The sequence below is a fragment of the Dipodomys spectabilis genome, unplaced genomic scaffold (assembly GCF_019054845.1).
Source record: "Dipodomys spectabilis isolate Male_0828 unplaced genomic scaffold, ASM1905484v1 ptg000188l, whole genome shotgun sequence".
Classification (NCBI taxonomy): domain Eukaryota; kingdom Metazoa; phylum Chordata; class Mammalia; order Rodentia; family Heteromyidae; genus Dipodomys; species Dipodomys spectabilis.
This window is the reverse complement of record NW_024870865.1, coordinates 2768155-2784011: the sequence shown is the minus strand read 5'-3', so window position 1 is coordinate 2784011 and position 15857 is coordinate 2768155. Positions and strand designations below refer to the sequence as shown.

At 44.6% G+C, this 15857-nt stretch overlaps 1 protein-coding gene across 2 annotated transcripts in view; it reads right to left on the bottom strand.

Moving 5' to 3' along the window:
* Kif1b (kinesin family member 1B) overlaps positions 1 to 15857 on the bottom strand; it is a 152246-nt gene that overhangs the window by 16485 nt on the left and 119904 nt on the right. For both annotated transcript variants that reach the window (XM_042695678.1, XM_042695675.1), the window contains 5 exons: positions 11663 to 11771; positions 9972 to 10038; positions 8400 to 8484; positions 8038 to 8143; positions 602 to 716 (listed from right to left, as the gene is read on the bottom strand). In XM_042695678.1, coding sequence (XP_042551612.1) covers positions 602 to 716; positions 8038 to 8143; positions 8400 to 8484; positions 9972 to 10038; positions 11663 to 11771 — 482 coding nt within the window. The remainder of the gene's footprint in view (positions 1 to 601; positions 717 to 8037; positions 8144 to 8399; positions 8485 to 9971; positions 10039 to 11662; positions 11772 to 15857) is intronic.

Here is a 15857-nt window from a genome sequence, read left to right as displayed (position 1 = left end):
CTGAAGAGTTGAGGGACAGCACCCAGGCCCAGAGTTCAGGCCCCACGACTGGACCCAAAAAAAAGAAAAAGTCAGAAGTGGTTCTGTGGCTCAAGCAATAGAGTGCTAGCCTCAAGCAAAAGAAGTTCAGGGGGCTGGGAAAATGGCTCAGTGGTAGAGTGCTTGCCTCGCATGCATGAGGCCCTGGGCTCGATTCCTCAGCACCACATAAGCAGAAAAAACAGGAAGTGGTGCTGTGACTCATATGGTAGAGTGCTAGCCTTGAGCTGAAGAGTTGAGGGACAGTGCCCAGGTCCAGAGTTTAAGCCCCACGACAGGCAAAAAAAAAAAAAAAAAAGGAAAAGAAGAAGCTCAGCGACAGCTCCCAATCCCTGAGTTCAAGCCCCAGGATTGGCCAAAAAAAAAAAGGATCATTTGACTGATAGTTTAGGAACAGAATCTAATACAATCAGAACATGCAGAAAGTATAATCATGTAAGTCATTTAAGGATGTAAGAAAGAAAGGAAAAGAAAACTAGTCTACTTTTCACTGTTTCGTCCATAATTTGGCTGCTGCTCAAGGCTGGTTGTTCTCAGTCCTTGAAGTGCTGAGTTTCCTCACCTCTAGATAGGCGGACAAGGTCATGTAGATCTTTTCTCCATAGGGCGTCACTCGGTTCAGAAGAAGGGAGTTATGCAGGGAGCTGTCCCACACTGCCTCAAAACGATAGAAGGTCCTGAAGTCAGGAAGACAAGAAAGAGTTAGTCATTCAGGGCTGGGAATGTAGCTTAGTGGTAGAGTGCTTGCCTAGCATGCATAAAGCCCTGGGTTCCATTCCTCAGTACCACATACACAGAAAAAGCCAGAAGTGGCACTGTGGCTCAAGCGGTAGAGTGCTAGCCTTGAGCACAGAGAATCTGGTCAGGGACAGTGCCTAGGCCCTGAGTTCAAGCCCCAGGACTGGCAAAAGAAAAAAAAAAAAAAAAGAAGAAGTTGGCATTCCCTTACTCCATGCATTGCTGCTCTCAGGGATCTAGAGCCTCCTAGGCCAACACCAACGTTCTACCCGCCACAGTGTAACACCAGAGGAGCCTCATCTCCCAGGGGAAAGCGAGGCACCATCCACTCGCCACACTCATCACCAAGGGGCATTCACTGGCTACAGTCTTTTTTCCTTTTTCTTTTTAAACAAGCCTCCATGAACATTAAAAGAGTGAGAAGAGCGAGTGTGGACACCATCTAAAGGAAAGGGAAAGACCAGGTAAGCTGCGATGTCTGTCAATTACGAGTGCCAGAAACCAATACCCAGTCATTTGCAAGCTTTACTCTTTCCATCATCAGAGACCTAAATCTCACAAAGAAATATGGTTGGAACAGATAGAATTGAAGTATTTAGAATCTTGTTTTGAATGAAAGAACAAAAGCTGGTATTTCAGTAAAAGAGAATGATTTTTCTTTTTCTTTCTTTTTTTTTGTCAGTTGTAGGGCTTGAACTCTGGATGCTGTCCCTTAGCTCTTCAGCTCAAGGGAAATGTTCTACCACTTGAGCCACAGTGCCACTTCTGGTTTTGCTGGTGGTTCATTGGACATAAGAGTCTCCTGGACTTTCCTGCTGGGGCTGGATTTGAACTGTGATCCTCAGACCTCAGCCTCCTGAGTAGCTAGGATTATAGGTATGAGCCACCAGACCTGGCTGAGAATGACTTTTTAACACCAGAGTCAGCCAACTACCTACCATACACTACTTTTTACCAGAAAATCAATTTTGTATTTAAAATCAATTTGAAAATCAATCTTGTATTTAAGAAGCAACCATAGCTAAATTTAGTATATATCCACAAACTGTTTTTCTTCACTGGCAAAACACCACAGGCCAAGCATGCTGTGAAACTGCAGTGGGTGGTAGGGTCACAGTTCCACTCCAAGCTCTGCCCGTGCGTCCCTTCTCAGAACTCCAGCAGGGACATCGCCCACTCCACCATCATAGCTCTCCACAGGCAGACACAGCTCGCCTGGCTCACCAGGGAGGGGTGTTTGTAGCACCCTCTTTCCTGCCCATTACATTCCTCCTTATTCTTCCCAAATGATGTTTCCTTTTCCAGATTTCCAATGGTAATCAGCAGTTATATTCTCTCTCTCATATTTCTTCCTCTGGAAAGGGGCAGAGAAAGCTGTGTGTGTGTGTGTGTGTGTGTGTGTGTGTGTGTGTGCGCGTGTGCATGTGCTTGCTGGTTGGCACTGGAGCTTGCTTGCATTCTCGCTTGACCTTTTCAATCATGGCTGGTGCGCTATCACTTCAGCCATGCTTCCATTTCTGGAGTGATTAGACCGGAGCTGAGCCTTGTGGATTCATCTACCTGCGCTGGCTGAACTGTGATCCTCAGATCTCACCCTCCTAGTGGCTAGATTATAGGCTTGAGCCACCTGTGTCCAGGCAAAAGTGGCTTTGATTGAAAGGGCATTGTAAGATAACACAAGACTGGGCTGAGAGGCTGGGAAGGTGGCTCAGTGGTAGAGCGCTTGCCTTGCATGCATGAAACCCTGGGTTCCATTCCTCAGCACCACCTAAACAGAAAAAGCCAGAAATGGTGCTGTGGCTCAAGTGGTAGAGTGCTAGCCTTGAGCTGAAGAGCTGAGGGACACGCCCAGGCCTAGAGTTCAAGCCCCAAGACTGAACCACAGCAACAAAAAAACCAAACCAAACCAAAACAAAACCAGAGACTGGGCTGAGCAATGTTACTAAAGCAAGCTGCAGGAGAGTGCAGGGTTACAAATAGGTTTAAGGTAACTGTTTAAAGTGTGTACTCATTTCAATTTATTCATTTTGAACAATTTTAAAACCAACTTCTTACATGGTGGCCTCCTGGTACAGCTTTTTGCTTTTTCAGTGCTGGGAATGGAACCACACGCTAAGCTGTGCATTCCACCACTGAGCCCCACAGCACCTTCATGAGTCCTCTGGAGTTCACTAGAAGAACCTCTGAAATGTGATCTGGATAGTGTGCAAACTTAGAGGTAAATTCCTTATGTCTATATCATAGCTAGGCACTGGTGGCTCATGCCTGTAATCCTAGCTACTCAGGAGGCTGAGATCTGAAGATCACCGTTCAAAGCTAGCCTGGCAGGAAAGTTCATGAGATTCTTATCTGCATGAACCACCAGAAAACCAGAAGTGGTGCTGTGGCTCAAAGTGGTAGAGTGCTAACCTTGAGTGAAAGAGCTCAGGGACAGCGCCCAGGCCCAGAGTTCAAGCCTCATGACCAAAAAAAAAAAAAAGCCAACATAGATATAACATTTCAGGATATATTGTCTGTCATATTTTGACAGGCAAAAACCCTTCCATTTTCTTCCCTAAATTAAAGAAAGACGGGAAAGGCCAGATATGATGGCTCATGTCTATGATTCAGCTACTCTGGAGGCAAAGGTTGAGAGGATAGTGATTCACTGTGGTTGAGGCCAATCCAGGAAAAAAGTTAGGAAGACCTCATTTCAACAAAATAACGTGGATATGGTAGCACACACCTGTCATCCCAGTCATGAAGGAAGCTTGAGAAGGAAGATAACTGTCCAAGCTTGGACTGGGACAAAACCTGAGACTATCTGAAAAAAATAATCTAATGCAAAAATGACTGGAAGTGTGGATCAAGTGACAGTGTGCTTACCTAACAGGAGCAAGACCCTGAGTTCATACCCCAGTACTGCCAACCCCCAAAACTAAAACAAAAGAACAACAAAAATACAAGACAAACAAAGGATGAGACAAGCACACTTTACGGGAAAAGGAAATGTTTAAAACTATATGAAAACACTTCTTACAGATGCAGCTACCCAAATAGCTAAACTTTTCTCTACTAAGGCATAGGACAACAAAACAAAACACAACACAAAACAAAGAAGAAAGCAAACAGGGATTTGCAAGGCTACATCACAACAAACCCTGTAAGCTTTGAAGAGAAAGGGCAGACAAAAAATAGAAAGCAGCTGGGCATCAGTGGCTTACATCTATAATCCTAGCACCTCAGTAGGCTGAGATCTGAGAATCAGTTTGAAGCCAGCCAAAGCAGACAAATTTGAGAGACTCCTATATCTAATTAATCAGCCAGAGTCAAGGTGTTACTCAAGTGGTAGAGCACTACCCTCCCGCAGAAAAGCTGGAGGCAAGAAGTAGACAGCAAGAAGTCCTGAGTTGAAGCCCCACTACTGACACTAAGAAAACAAGTGCTGGACACGTTGCTTATGCGTTCAATCCTAGCTATTCAGGAGGCTGAAATCTGAGGATTGAGTTTTGAAGCCAGCCCAGACAGGTTGGAGACCACCAGAAAACCAAAAGTGGAGCTGTTTCTAAGTGGCAGAGTACTAGCCTTGAACAAAAAAGCTTTGGGGGCTGGGAAGGTGGCTCAGTGGTAGAGTGCTTGCCTTGCATGCATGAGGCCCTGGGTTCGATTCCTCAGCACCACATAAGCAAAAAGAAAAAAAGCCGGAAGTGGTGCTGTGGCTCAAGTGGTAGAGCACAAGCCTTGAGCTGAAGAGCTGAGGGACAGAGCCCAGGCCCAGAGTTCAGAGTTCAGGCCCCATGACCGGACCCCCGCCCCCCCCCCCCCAAAAAAAAAAAGCATTGGGACAGTGTGTAGGCCTGAGTTCAAGCCCCAGGACTGACAAAAAAAAAAATTTATGTGAAACTATCCATACATCTGTAAAACCCAGGGCCCTAAGACCAGTCTTTCAGCATAGAATAAGGTTTTGTTCTATTCTAGGTACAGCTTAGGTTTACATGGGGAATAAACTACTAAAATAAAAAAGCAATCAGGGGGTCATAAGACATAAAGTATTCTGATAAACTAGAATCTTTATGTACAAAGAAAGCAAACAGAAAATACCTAGGAATATCCTTATCAAGAAAGAGCCTGCAAAAACATAGAAAAGGCTTTTGTTAGTACAACCAAAATAAAGGAGAGAGATGTAGGAAAGAAAAAATATATAAATAAAACAAACAAGCTAATAATCAAAGTGAATTCAAATGGACAATTAACTGAGAACCCTGGACACAATGTGATACAGGCTTACAGTGACAAGGTCCATTTCCTGAGACTTCCAACTAAGGTACATGCTGGACAGGGGAGGGAATATGGAATCCATCTCTATTAATGACCCTTTCAGTGAGGACTTAGTACTGGGAATGGTAAGAAGTTGCTGTGGAGCTAGGGAAAACCAACTTAATTAGTCAAAAATATGGGACTAGAAAGAAAATGAACAATGGTCTTTGTCAATCATATATACTCCATTATCAATGTCCCAGAAAAGCCCTCTAAGACACATACACAATGCATCTAATTTAGAAGTTCTATACAACTTAAACCATTAAGCTTTAGCCAACTAGAACAAAGTGCTCTTATAGCCATACTCACTTAGCAATGCACTTTATAAACCTATGTTTTCCTCCTCACTCAAATACCAGATCTGAACACATGCAAGATGTCCCTTATGCCCAATTAGCCCCAAAGTACTGATCTGCTTGCTTACATTCTGAAAGTTGTGCTTCTTCTTTTTCTTATTAATTAATTTATTTTGCTGGTTGTCAGTCTTGAACTCTGGGCCTGGGCACTGTCCCTCAGCTCTTCAGCTCAAATTGAGTACTCTACTGCTTGAGCCACAGTACCCCTTCCAGTTTTCTGAGTGGTTTACAGGAGACAAGAGTCTCATGGACTTTCCTGCTCAGGGTGGCTGTGAATCATGATCCTCAGATCTCAGCCTCCTGAGTAGCTAGGATTACAGGCGTGAGCCACCAGTGCCCAGCTGTGCTTATTATTATTATTATAATTACCTAGTTAAATTAAACATTAAATATATCGATGAAACATGAAGGCTAAAAGAAATAGTTTCAATGAAACTATCTGAATGTTTTCAAAATATCTAGAAATTTTGACTTGTTTAAAAAACAGCCAGGCACCAGTGGCTCATGCCTATACTCCTAGCTACTCAGGAGGCTGAGATCCAAGGATTGTGGTTCAAAGTCAGCCTGGGCAAGAATGTTCTTGAGACTCTTATCCCAAATTAATTACCAAAAAATCTGGTAATACAGCCAGGGCTCAAGTGGTAGAGCACCAACTGTGAGTTAAAAAGCAGAGTTAGACTGAGAGACCCTGAGTTCAAGCCCCAGTACAAGAGAGGGGGGCAGGGAGGAGGTGGAGGAGAAAGGAGAAAGAGAGGAGAAGAGGGGAGAGAAGAGGAGAAAAGAGAAGAGAGAGAAAGGAAAGAAGAGAAGAGTATGAGGAGAAAGAGAAAGAAGAGAGAAAAAGGAGAGAAGAGAGAGAAAGGGGAGAGACAGAGAAGAATTTGACCTTAGAGCAAGAGCTGGATTTTTTGGGTCCGGTCGTGGGGCTTGAACTCTGGGCCTGGGTGCTGTCCCTCAGCTCTTCAGCTCAAGGCTAGCGCTCTACCACTTGAGCCACAGCACCACTTCCGGCTTTTTTCTTTTTGCTTATGTGGTGCTGAGGAATTGAACCTAGGGCCTCAGGCTTGCAAGGCAAGCGCTCTACCACTGAGCCACCTTCCCAGACCCGAGACTAACTCTTATAACAAAATCAAACTCATTTCCTACAGCCCCTGAGCTGCTACTTGGGCTTGACTCAAAGGACTTCTCAAGGTTACTTTACTATACACAAATTTGGCACAACCAGCATTTCAGTCAAACAAACACCATCTTTCCTGATATATTTTGGTGAGTATCCTAGGGAAATTTAAGATATTTTTCAAGTTGCAAAGAAAATGATAAAGGCCTGGTGGACATTGACTATAAATGACTTTCTGGAGAGAGAGAGTCATGTAGACTGTACTGTTCAGTTCTATTCAGGGAGGATCAATGCACCCCTCTTTACCTCTGTCACCCCATCTCCCTCCTGTTCCCCAGCCCCTGCCAATTCCTCTTACATGTAAAAAAGCAAGCATAAATTTGTTCCTGTTTTCTAGGAAAAACTGTAGCACAAGGAAAGAAATCAATTCTGGCCCAAGCTTTTTGTTCTGTTTCTAGGTGAAAGCAAGTTTTTCGGGGGCGATAGAAGCACAGAGAAGCCCTCACCGCTCCTGTTTCCCAGCCCTTCTGACTTGAGGATATGGAGTCACTGCAACAATGACCTAACAGCTTACCTGCCAGGATAAAGGAACCCATGAGGCTCACTTCCCATCTAATCTGAACCTTATGCATGGTCTGCTGTCACTTAATTATAAAAGGGAATTTAAAGAAACATAGTTTAAGGAAAAAAACAAAATAAAAGCTGGGCACTGGTGGCTCAGGAGGCTGAGATCTAAGGATCATGGTTTGAGGCCAGCCTGGGCAAAAAAGTCCACAAGTCTCTAATCTCTAGGAGACTACTCAGAAAAAGCTAGAAGTGGCTCTGTGGCTCAAATAGTAGAGCACTAGCTTTGAGCACAAAGGCTCAACAACAACCCAGGCCCCCAGTTCAAGACCCAGGACCAGAAAAAAAAATCTATTACTGTTAGCAGCCAATCTTGAGGGTAAGAGATTATATTAAGTGATCAACTTTACACAAAAATGAAAATGAGAAGCAAGTACTAAACCCAGAGGCTTCACTGTTCTTTGGAAGAAGAGTGCAAAGCCTTTCTCCACAGCTGCCATTTCACTTGTCTGATCACTCTGTACATTTCCTTTTTTTTTTTTGATGGTGGCACTGGGGATCCAACCCAGGGCCTTAAGCATGCCAGGCAAGTTATTCTTCCTAGTTACTGACCACTGAGTTAGATCCCCAGACCCTAGTCTGTACTTCTAAACCCTTGGGGAGCGTGCTGAGTTTTAAGTGGTCTTTCTACTCATGGACAAAGCAGGTCCATTCCCTAAAGGTAGCTGATCACATACACAAACCTCCAGGCATTTCTTTCTTTTTGGAAAGCAGAGTGGGTAAGGGAAGAAATATGGTTTTTTTTGGAATGAGGAGGGAATTTGTGTTCTCATTCACACGGGAAGACCCCAGCAAACAGTGAGTCTAATTTCCCCCTTCAACCCCCAGTAAGGGCTGACCCATTCTACTCCTTAAGAGTCCCACCTGCTGGAGTTGTGCGAGGACTTCAGGGACTTGGCAGAGATGATGTTTAAGGAGAGGATCGCATCAACGGCAGCTTCGTCTACCTCAGGCTTATTCCTAATCCGGCCTAGAAGAAAAGGTAAAGGAACCATAAGACAGACATATTCAAAATAGAGTTATTAAGCCAAAAAGAGACTTTCCAATCTCTGTGTAACTTCAAGTCTTTGGAGGTCAGGGGTCAGCACAGATCCTGAGTGGCTCTCCCAACCAAGACAAGTTTGAAACTCAAGGCCTCTACCTGCCCAGAACAACCTTCTACACATTCCCTGTACTCCAAAGGGGGGAATAATGACACTGCTAAAGAGCCGGACTGTTGTACGCACCTACCACCAATTCCCGAACATCTTTCCAGTGGAGCTCACTTCCTTTCTCGTGGATAATGGTCACTGTGATCCTTCGCTGGATGCCCTGGGTAAGGGAAGAGAGGCATTCAGCTGGGGAACAGTGTCTTGTAGGTTGTTTGATGTCGGTTGAGCCGGAAGGAGAAGGAGGAGGGAAAGAGCTATCTACACTTCTAAACAAAGGACTGAACAATAGTCAGCTATAGATGTGGTTTCTATTTTATTTTGCCAGTAATGGGGCTTGAACTCAGGGGCTGGGCACTATCCCTGAGCTTCTTTTGCTCAAGGTTAGCACTCTACCACTCTACCATTTGAGCTACAGCACCACTTCTGGTTTGTTTGTTTGTTTAGGTGGTACTGAGGAATGGAACCCAGGGCTTTATGCATGCTAGGCAAGCACTCTACCACTAAGCCACATTCCTGGATGTGGTTTTAAGAGAGATGCAAAATGGCCACCTGGCCCCGAAACATGTTTTTTTGCCGGTCCCAGGACTTGAACTCGGGGCCAAAATGCTGTCTCGGAGCTTTATTTGCTCAAATCTAGTGCTCTACCACTTGAGCCACAGTGCCACTTCTGGCCTTTTTCTGAGACGTTAATTGGAGTCTTACACTTTTCTGCCTGGGCTGGCTTTGGACCTAGATCCTCAGATCTCAGCCTCCTAAGTAGCCAGGATTACAGGTGTGAGCCACTGGTGCTTGGCTTTGAAACATTTTTGAGCACTGAGTGAATTCACTTGTTTGGTTGAGACAGTGTCTTGCTAGGCAGCCCAGGCGAGCCTCAAAATGAATCCTCCTGTGTCAGTCTCCCAGTGCTGGGATTTCAGGCATGTGCCAATATAACAGGCTTTGAATTTACTTTTGATTTATTAAAGGGGGGGGGCATACATTTCAAGTACTCCATTGAAACTGTCATCTTCTACCCTCATTTTTTTTTTTGGGGGGTCCGGTCGTGGGGCCTGAACTCTGGGCCTGGGTTCTGTCCCTCAGCTCTTCAGCTCAAAGCTAGCGCTCTACCACTTGAGCCACAGTGCCACTTCCGGCTTTTTTTTTCTTTTTCCTTTTCTTTCTTTTTTTTTTTTTTTGCTTATGTGGTGCTGAGGAATCGAACCCTGGGCCTCAGGCATGCAAGGCAAGTGCTCTACCACAGAGCCACCTTCCCAGCCCTCTACCCTCATTTTTAAAAAGCATATTGTTATTATAAAGGTGATGTACAGAGGGGTTACAGTTATATAAGTCAGGTATCATAAAGACCTTTTGTTTTCCTCTCCCACCCTCCAAAAAAAGAACTTTTAGCTGTCCATGCCTACCATCCCAGCACTTAGTAGGCTGAGGCAGGAGTAGCTAGGCTTCCAGGTGCGAGCTACCAGCACCTTGTAACTGCTGGTTATTTTGTAATTAGTCTCACAAATGTATTTTGTCTGGGCTGGCCTTGAACTACAATCCTCTGGATCTTGGCCTTCTGAGTAGCGAGGGTTACAGGTATGAGCCAATAGCACCTGGTTCTAAACTCTTTTTGATGGTCTCCCTAGGCACTATTTTACTCTGCTTTGGTACCTGATGAAGCAAAAATGTCCCCTGGCAAGGCAAGCCTGCTGTGTGGTCAACAACGGCGGGAATATACCTAGAAAAACAGAAATGCAGAAGTCAGGGAGACTGCATCTATGAGGCCTTCCAAGATTGCTATAGCAACTTAAATTCCTTATTTCTCTCACCCATGTTGCATTTAATCACACTGACATGACACCTTAGCTGAGGTGTCACATATAACCTCATTGTGCATACTAGAATGAAGTGCTAGAATAGGCTGTGGTTCCAGCTCCACCCTTTGCTTAATAATGTATAACTGCACTAGCAGTCAACAGGAAATAAGAAATGGATCATTTCAGATTCTAGCTAGTTTTATTTTATTTGTCAGTAGTGGGGCTTGAACTCTGGGCCTGGGCGCTGTCCCTGAACTCTTCAGCTCAAGGTGAGCTCTCTACCTCTTGAGCCACAGTACCACTTCTGGTTTTCTGGTGGTTAATTGGAGATAAGAATCTCATAGACTTTCTTGCCTAGGCTGAACTGTAATCCTCAGGTTTCAGCCTCCTGAGTAGCTAGGATTACAGGCCTGAGCCACTGGTACCAGGCTCTAGTTTTGTTTTTAAGACCCAGAAAGTAGTTAATTCAGCAAAACCATTACTGTAACTAGCTCTCCCTCATAATGTTTATGAAAAGTCAAATTCCACTGCTGACCAATTGGCAACTGCATACAGGATTGTCAGAGCCATTCTTTTTTTTGGGGTCCGGTCGTGGGGCCTGAACTCTGGGTCTGGGCGTTGTCCCTCAGCTCTTCAGCTCAAGGCTAGCGCTCTACCACTTGAGCCACAGCGCCACTTCCGGCATTTTTCTTTTTGCTTATGTGGTGCTGGGGAATCGAACCCAGGGCCTCATGCATGCAAGGCAAGCACTCTACCACTTAGCTACCTCCCCAGCCCCGTCAGAGCCATTCTTAACCTACAGTAGGGACTTCATACACATTCAATGGTGAAGGCAATGGTGGTTTCTGCAAATATACAGAATGTTATAGAACATTATAGCTTGCCCTTTACATGAACTGATACAGCCTCTGCCAATGTCAGGAGTAGAATCACTACTGTGTCTGTCCAAAGGTATTTTAAAAGCAACCACAAACAGTAATTACACTAATCATGTACTCTAGCCCAGTTCATAAAGACAAGCAAGCTTCTGTGATCGTATTAATCCAGGCCAGTGGCCATCAGCGGGGACCTTGACCAGTGACAATATTATGTGAGAGCTATGTGGCAGTAACTAGAGGCATTTTTGGTTGCCATGACTAGAGAGGGAAGGTGCTATGTGCATCTTGAAGTAGAGGGAAGGGATGCTACAGAATATCCTACAATGGCCAGCACAGACCCTAGAATGAAAAATAACAATGCTGGGGGGGGAAACTTGGTCTTTGGGACACATCATGCCCCCATCTCCTCACTGTGATTAGAAATGTGTGCCTTGGCCACGCTCTGTACAGTCTGTTACCTCTGCTCTGCTCCTGATCACAACCAAGTGCAGTCCTCATCACCTTGCTGACATTGGCAACAAGAAAACCTAATGATTAATACTGGAGAGTCAGTCCCCTGGCATAAAGTACCAAGCCCACCAAGATTTAATTCAAAATTGGAAATTGGATGGTAATAATTCAAAATTCCATATCCTAATGTTGAAACATGTTGCAAAGTTGGACTTACTCTCCTGTAGGCTCCAGTTCACTGATCTCAAACCAAACCAGAAGATCATACTTGCTCATGCTCTGGCCAAGGCTGGTTTTGCTCAGGGTATTCAACTTGGTAGCTGGAACTTAAAAAAAAAATTTCTTTTTTTACAAGATGTAATGATCTGACCCAAGTTTACTCAGCAAAAAGCATAAGCTTCTCTAATAGCAGTTTTTAAAAACACATTTGAGGAGGGCAGAGGGTCAGAGGATTTAGATTTCATTGCAGAAGACCCAGAAAAACGTTATTAACTATGCTAGCACCTTTCACTAAGAGAACAATATGGAGACTCAATATTTTCCCTTCTCAGACCAAAGTTTCCAAAAGTGAGAAAATAATTTTGTTTTTTTTTTTTTTTGGGTCCGGTCATGGGGACTGAACTCTGGACCTGGGCGCTGTCCCTCAGCTCTTCAGCTCAAGGCTAGCACTCTACCATTTGAGCCATAGTGCCACTTCCGGTTTTTTTCTTTTTGCTTATGTGGTGCTGAGGAATCAAACCCAGGGCCTCAGGCATGCAAGGCAAGCACTCTACCACTGAGCCACCTTCCCAGCCCCAAGAAAATAGGTTTTGTGCAAAGCAAATATGCCACAAAATCAGTCTAATGATCTTCACACTTCAGAATCCCTTATTTTGTGGCATGGTGTCTATCACATGGGAACTATGTGGGGGATAGTGAGGAGAACCTTGCATATCACGGGGCTCCAGTGGAGCTGGAGAGATAAACCATCCTGCAACCTCGGGTTCCCAGTCCTCCCTGCATCTAAGAGCCACTGAAAAGCCCAGCTGGGTATGGTAGCTCACCCTTGTAATCCCACTTACTTGGGAGGCAAAGATAGGCTGGTCTGAACCATATGAAAAATAACTATAAATACAAAATGGGCTAGGTGTGTGGCTTATGTGGTAAAACACTTGCCTTGCAACGTGCAGGCCCCTGAGTTCAAACTCCAGTACAAAAAAAAAAAAAAAAGGATTAGAGAAAAAGTGGAAGTGGCATTGTGGCTCAAGTGGTAGAATGCTAGCCTGATCAAAAGAAACTCAGGAACAGTACTCAGGCCCCTCAGTTCAAGCCCCAGGACTTGCAAAAAAAAAAAAAAAAAAAAAAAAAAAAAAATATATATATATATAGCCAGGCGCCAGTGGCTCACACTTGTAATCCTAGCTACTCAGGAGGCTGAGATCTGAGAATCATAGTTCAAAGCCAGCCCAGGCAGGAAAGTCCATGAAACTCTATTAAACCACCAGAAAATCAGAAGTGGTGCTGTGGCTCAAGTGGTAGAGCGCTAACCTTGAGCTGAAGAACTGTGAGACAGCGCTCAGGCCCAGAGTTAAAGCCCCATGACCCCAAAAAAAAAAAAAAGAGATCCAGACCATACCTCAAATAATCAAATGACAGTCTTGTGTGCATGAGTAAATGTATTTGTGTATATGTGTGTGTACACACGTGTTTGACAGCCCTTCCCTTGGTTTAATTTCCCCAATTGATTCTAATGTTGAGTGAAACCACTTGTGTATTGTGTAAATGCAGGAATCTATTAAGTGATCTGTTGTTCCAAGGATTCCTAGCAATGCTGATGTGGCTTTGGTTAAGGTATTTCCTTAACTTATAAAATATAGGTCAACATAGACTGTTATCTTGGCAAAGAAGACCTACCAACATGTAACTAGGTTTTATTAGGTTTATATATAGCATTATTCATTTTTATTTATTTTTTTTGGTCCGGTCGTGGGGCCTGAACTCTGGGCCTGGGCACTGTCCCTCAGCTCTTCAGCTCAAGGCTAGCGCTCTACCACTTGAGCCACAGCACCACTTCCGGCTTTTTTCTTTTTGCTTACATGGTGCTGAGGAATCGAACCCAGGGCCTCTGGCATGCAAAGCAAGCGCTCTACCACTGAGCCACCTTCCCAGCCCCCATATAGCATTATTCAAATGTGTAGCCTATTACCAGTATTCATCCCAGCTGAATTTCATATGCATTGGTGATGCTAGAAAATAGAGTTCTGGACTCTGGTAGTCACCTAATGTTCAGTAACCAAAACTGTAAGTACCAAAACAATCAAACAAAAGGCTGGGGTGTATCTCAGATAGAACTCTTGCCCAGAATGCCAAAGCCTGTGGGCAATCCCCAGTACAAAAAAAACAAAGCAACAGGTCAGGTACTGGTGGCTCACACCTGTAATCCTAGCTACTCAGGAGGCTGAGATCTGAGGATCATGGTTCAAAGCCAGCCTGGACAGAAAAGTCCCTGTGAGACTCTTATCTCAAATTAATCATTCAAGAACTGGAAGTGGGGGCTAGGAAGGTGGCTCAGCGGTAGAGTGCTCGCCTTGCATGCATGAGGCCCTGGGTTGATTTCTCAGCACCACATAAGCTGAAAAAGCTGGAAGTGGCGCTGTGGCAAGTGGTAGAGTGCTAGCCTTGAGCTGAAGAGCTGAGGGACAGCACCCAGGCCCAGAGTTCAGGCCCCATAACTGACCATAAAAAAAAAAAAAAAAAAAAAAAGAACTAGAAGTGGGGCTGTGGCTCCAAGTGGTAGAGTGCTAGCCTTGAGCAAAAAGAGCCTACAGACAGTGCCCAGGCCCTGAGTTCAAGTCCCATGCTGAACAGAAAACAAAAACCCCACAAAGCAACAAACAAAAGCGAACTATTAGTAAATATCAAAATTGAAAATACTACAAGGTTGGGGATTCAGCTCAGTGGAAGAGTGCTTGTCTGGCACGGACAAGACCCTATATTCAGTCCCCAGCAACCCTCCCAAAACAAGCAAACAAAATTAAAATACTACTGAAAAAGCTAGGCACCAGTGGCTCATACCTATAATCCTAGCTACACAGGAAGCTGAGCTCTGACTTCAAAGCCAGACTGGCCTGGAAAGTCCATGAGACTCTTATCTCCAATTGACTAACAAAAAGCCATAAGTGTAGCTGTGGTTTAAGTAGTAGAACACTAGTCTTCAGTCAAAAAGCTCAGAGACAGGCCCTAGTTCAAGCCCCAGGACTGTACGCGCACACGCGTGCACACACACACACACACACACAAATACTACTGCATAACATTTAAACAAATACTAGAAGCACTTAACTAGGGTGTTATGCAAGAAGCACAGGTAGAGAAGGAGTTTCTTAAAATCTCTCTAAAGGAAAAGCGATACAATCTTGACAATGTGTTGGACTCTATATTCAGCTCAAGGAGCACACAGAGACATCAGCGCTTTGTTCAGAGTCAGGACTTAGGACAAGCCCTGAGGCTGGTTCTACATCTAAGGAGAGCTACTTTAGCTACTAACCATCTCGTTTGGGTGCCCTCTGGCAGCTGGAAAGTGGCAGAAAGAGAAGAGGCGGCAATGGATCAGCCTCGATCTGGAAGGTGGCAACCGCAGAGGACGCAAGCACACTGGCGTGCTCAGAAAACGTGTCCAACACATGCACATTCACATAACCAGACATGAGAGAGCGAATCATCTCAATCTTTCTTTCATGGTCTGAAGGCCAATGGGATGAGGAATACAGAAAAGAGAAAACAAGCACAGGGAGGGGTGGGAATGTGGCAAGTGGACAATGAGGAAAAAGGGTGAAAAATACAAAGCAAAAGAAAATAAGGTAAATGAATAGGACAAGTTCTGATGTTCTATGGCAGAGAACATGAGGATGATCACATAGAGTATCACCTATTCCAAAATTGTGAGGAGACAGGATTTGGATGTTCTTTTTTTTTTTTGTCAGTCGTGGGGCTTGAACTCTGGGCCTGGGCGCTGTCCCTCAGCTCTTCAGCTCAAGGCGAGCGCTCTACCACTTGAGCTACAGCGCCACTTCCGGTTTTCTGGTGGTTTATTGGAGATAGGAGTCTCACCGTCTCTCCTGCCCGGGCTGGCTTTGAACCGCGATCCTCAGATCTCAGCCTCCTGAGTAGCTAGGGCGTGAGCCACCAGCGCCCGGCGGATGTTCTTACCATAAAGAAATAGTAACTGCTTAAAGTGATGGTGATTATGCTATACATACATGCACTACCCATTATCTATCAGGTAAAAATATCCTACCATGCCTCACAAATATGCACAATTATATGTCAACCAAACATTAAAAAAACATAAATGACTACGCAGAACAAATTTAATATACAAAGAAATGGCCAGTCACTGAGAGAGCAGGTACCTACAGAACAGAGGCTTAGGA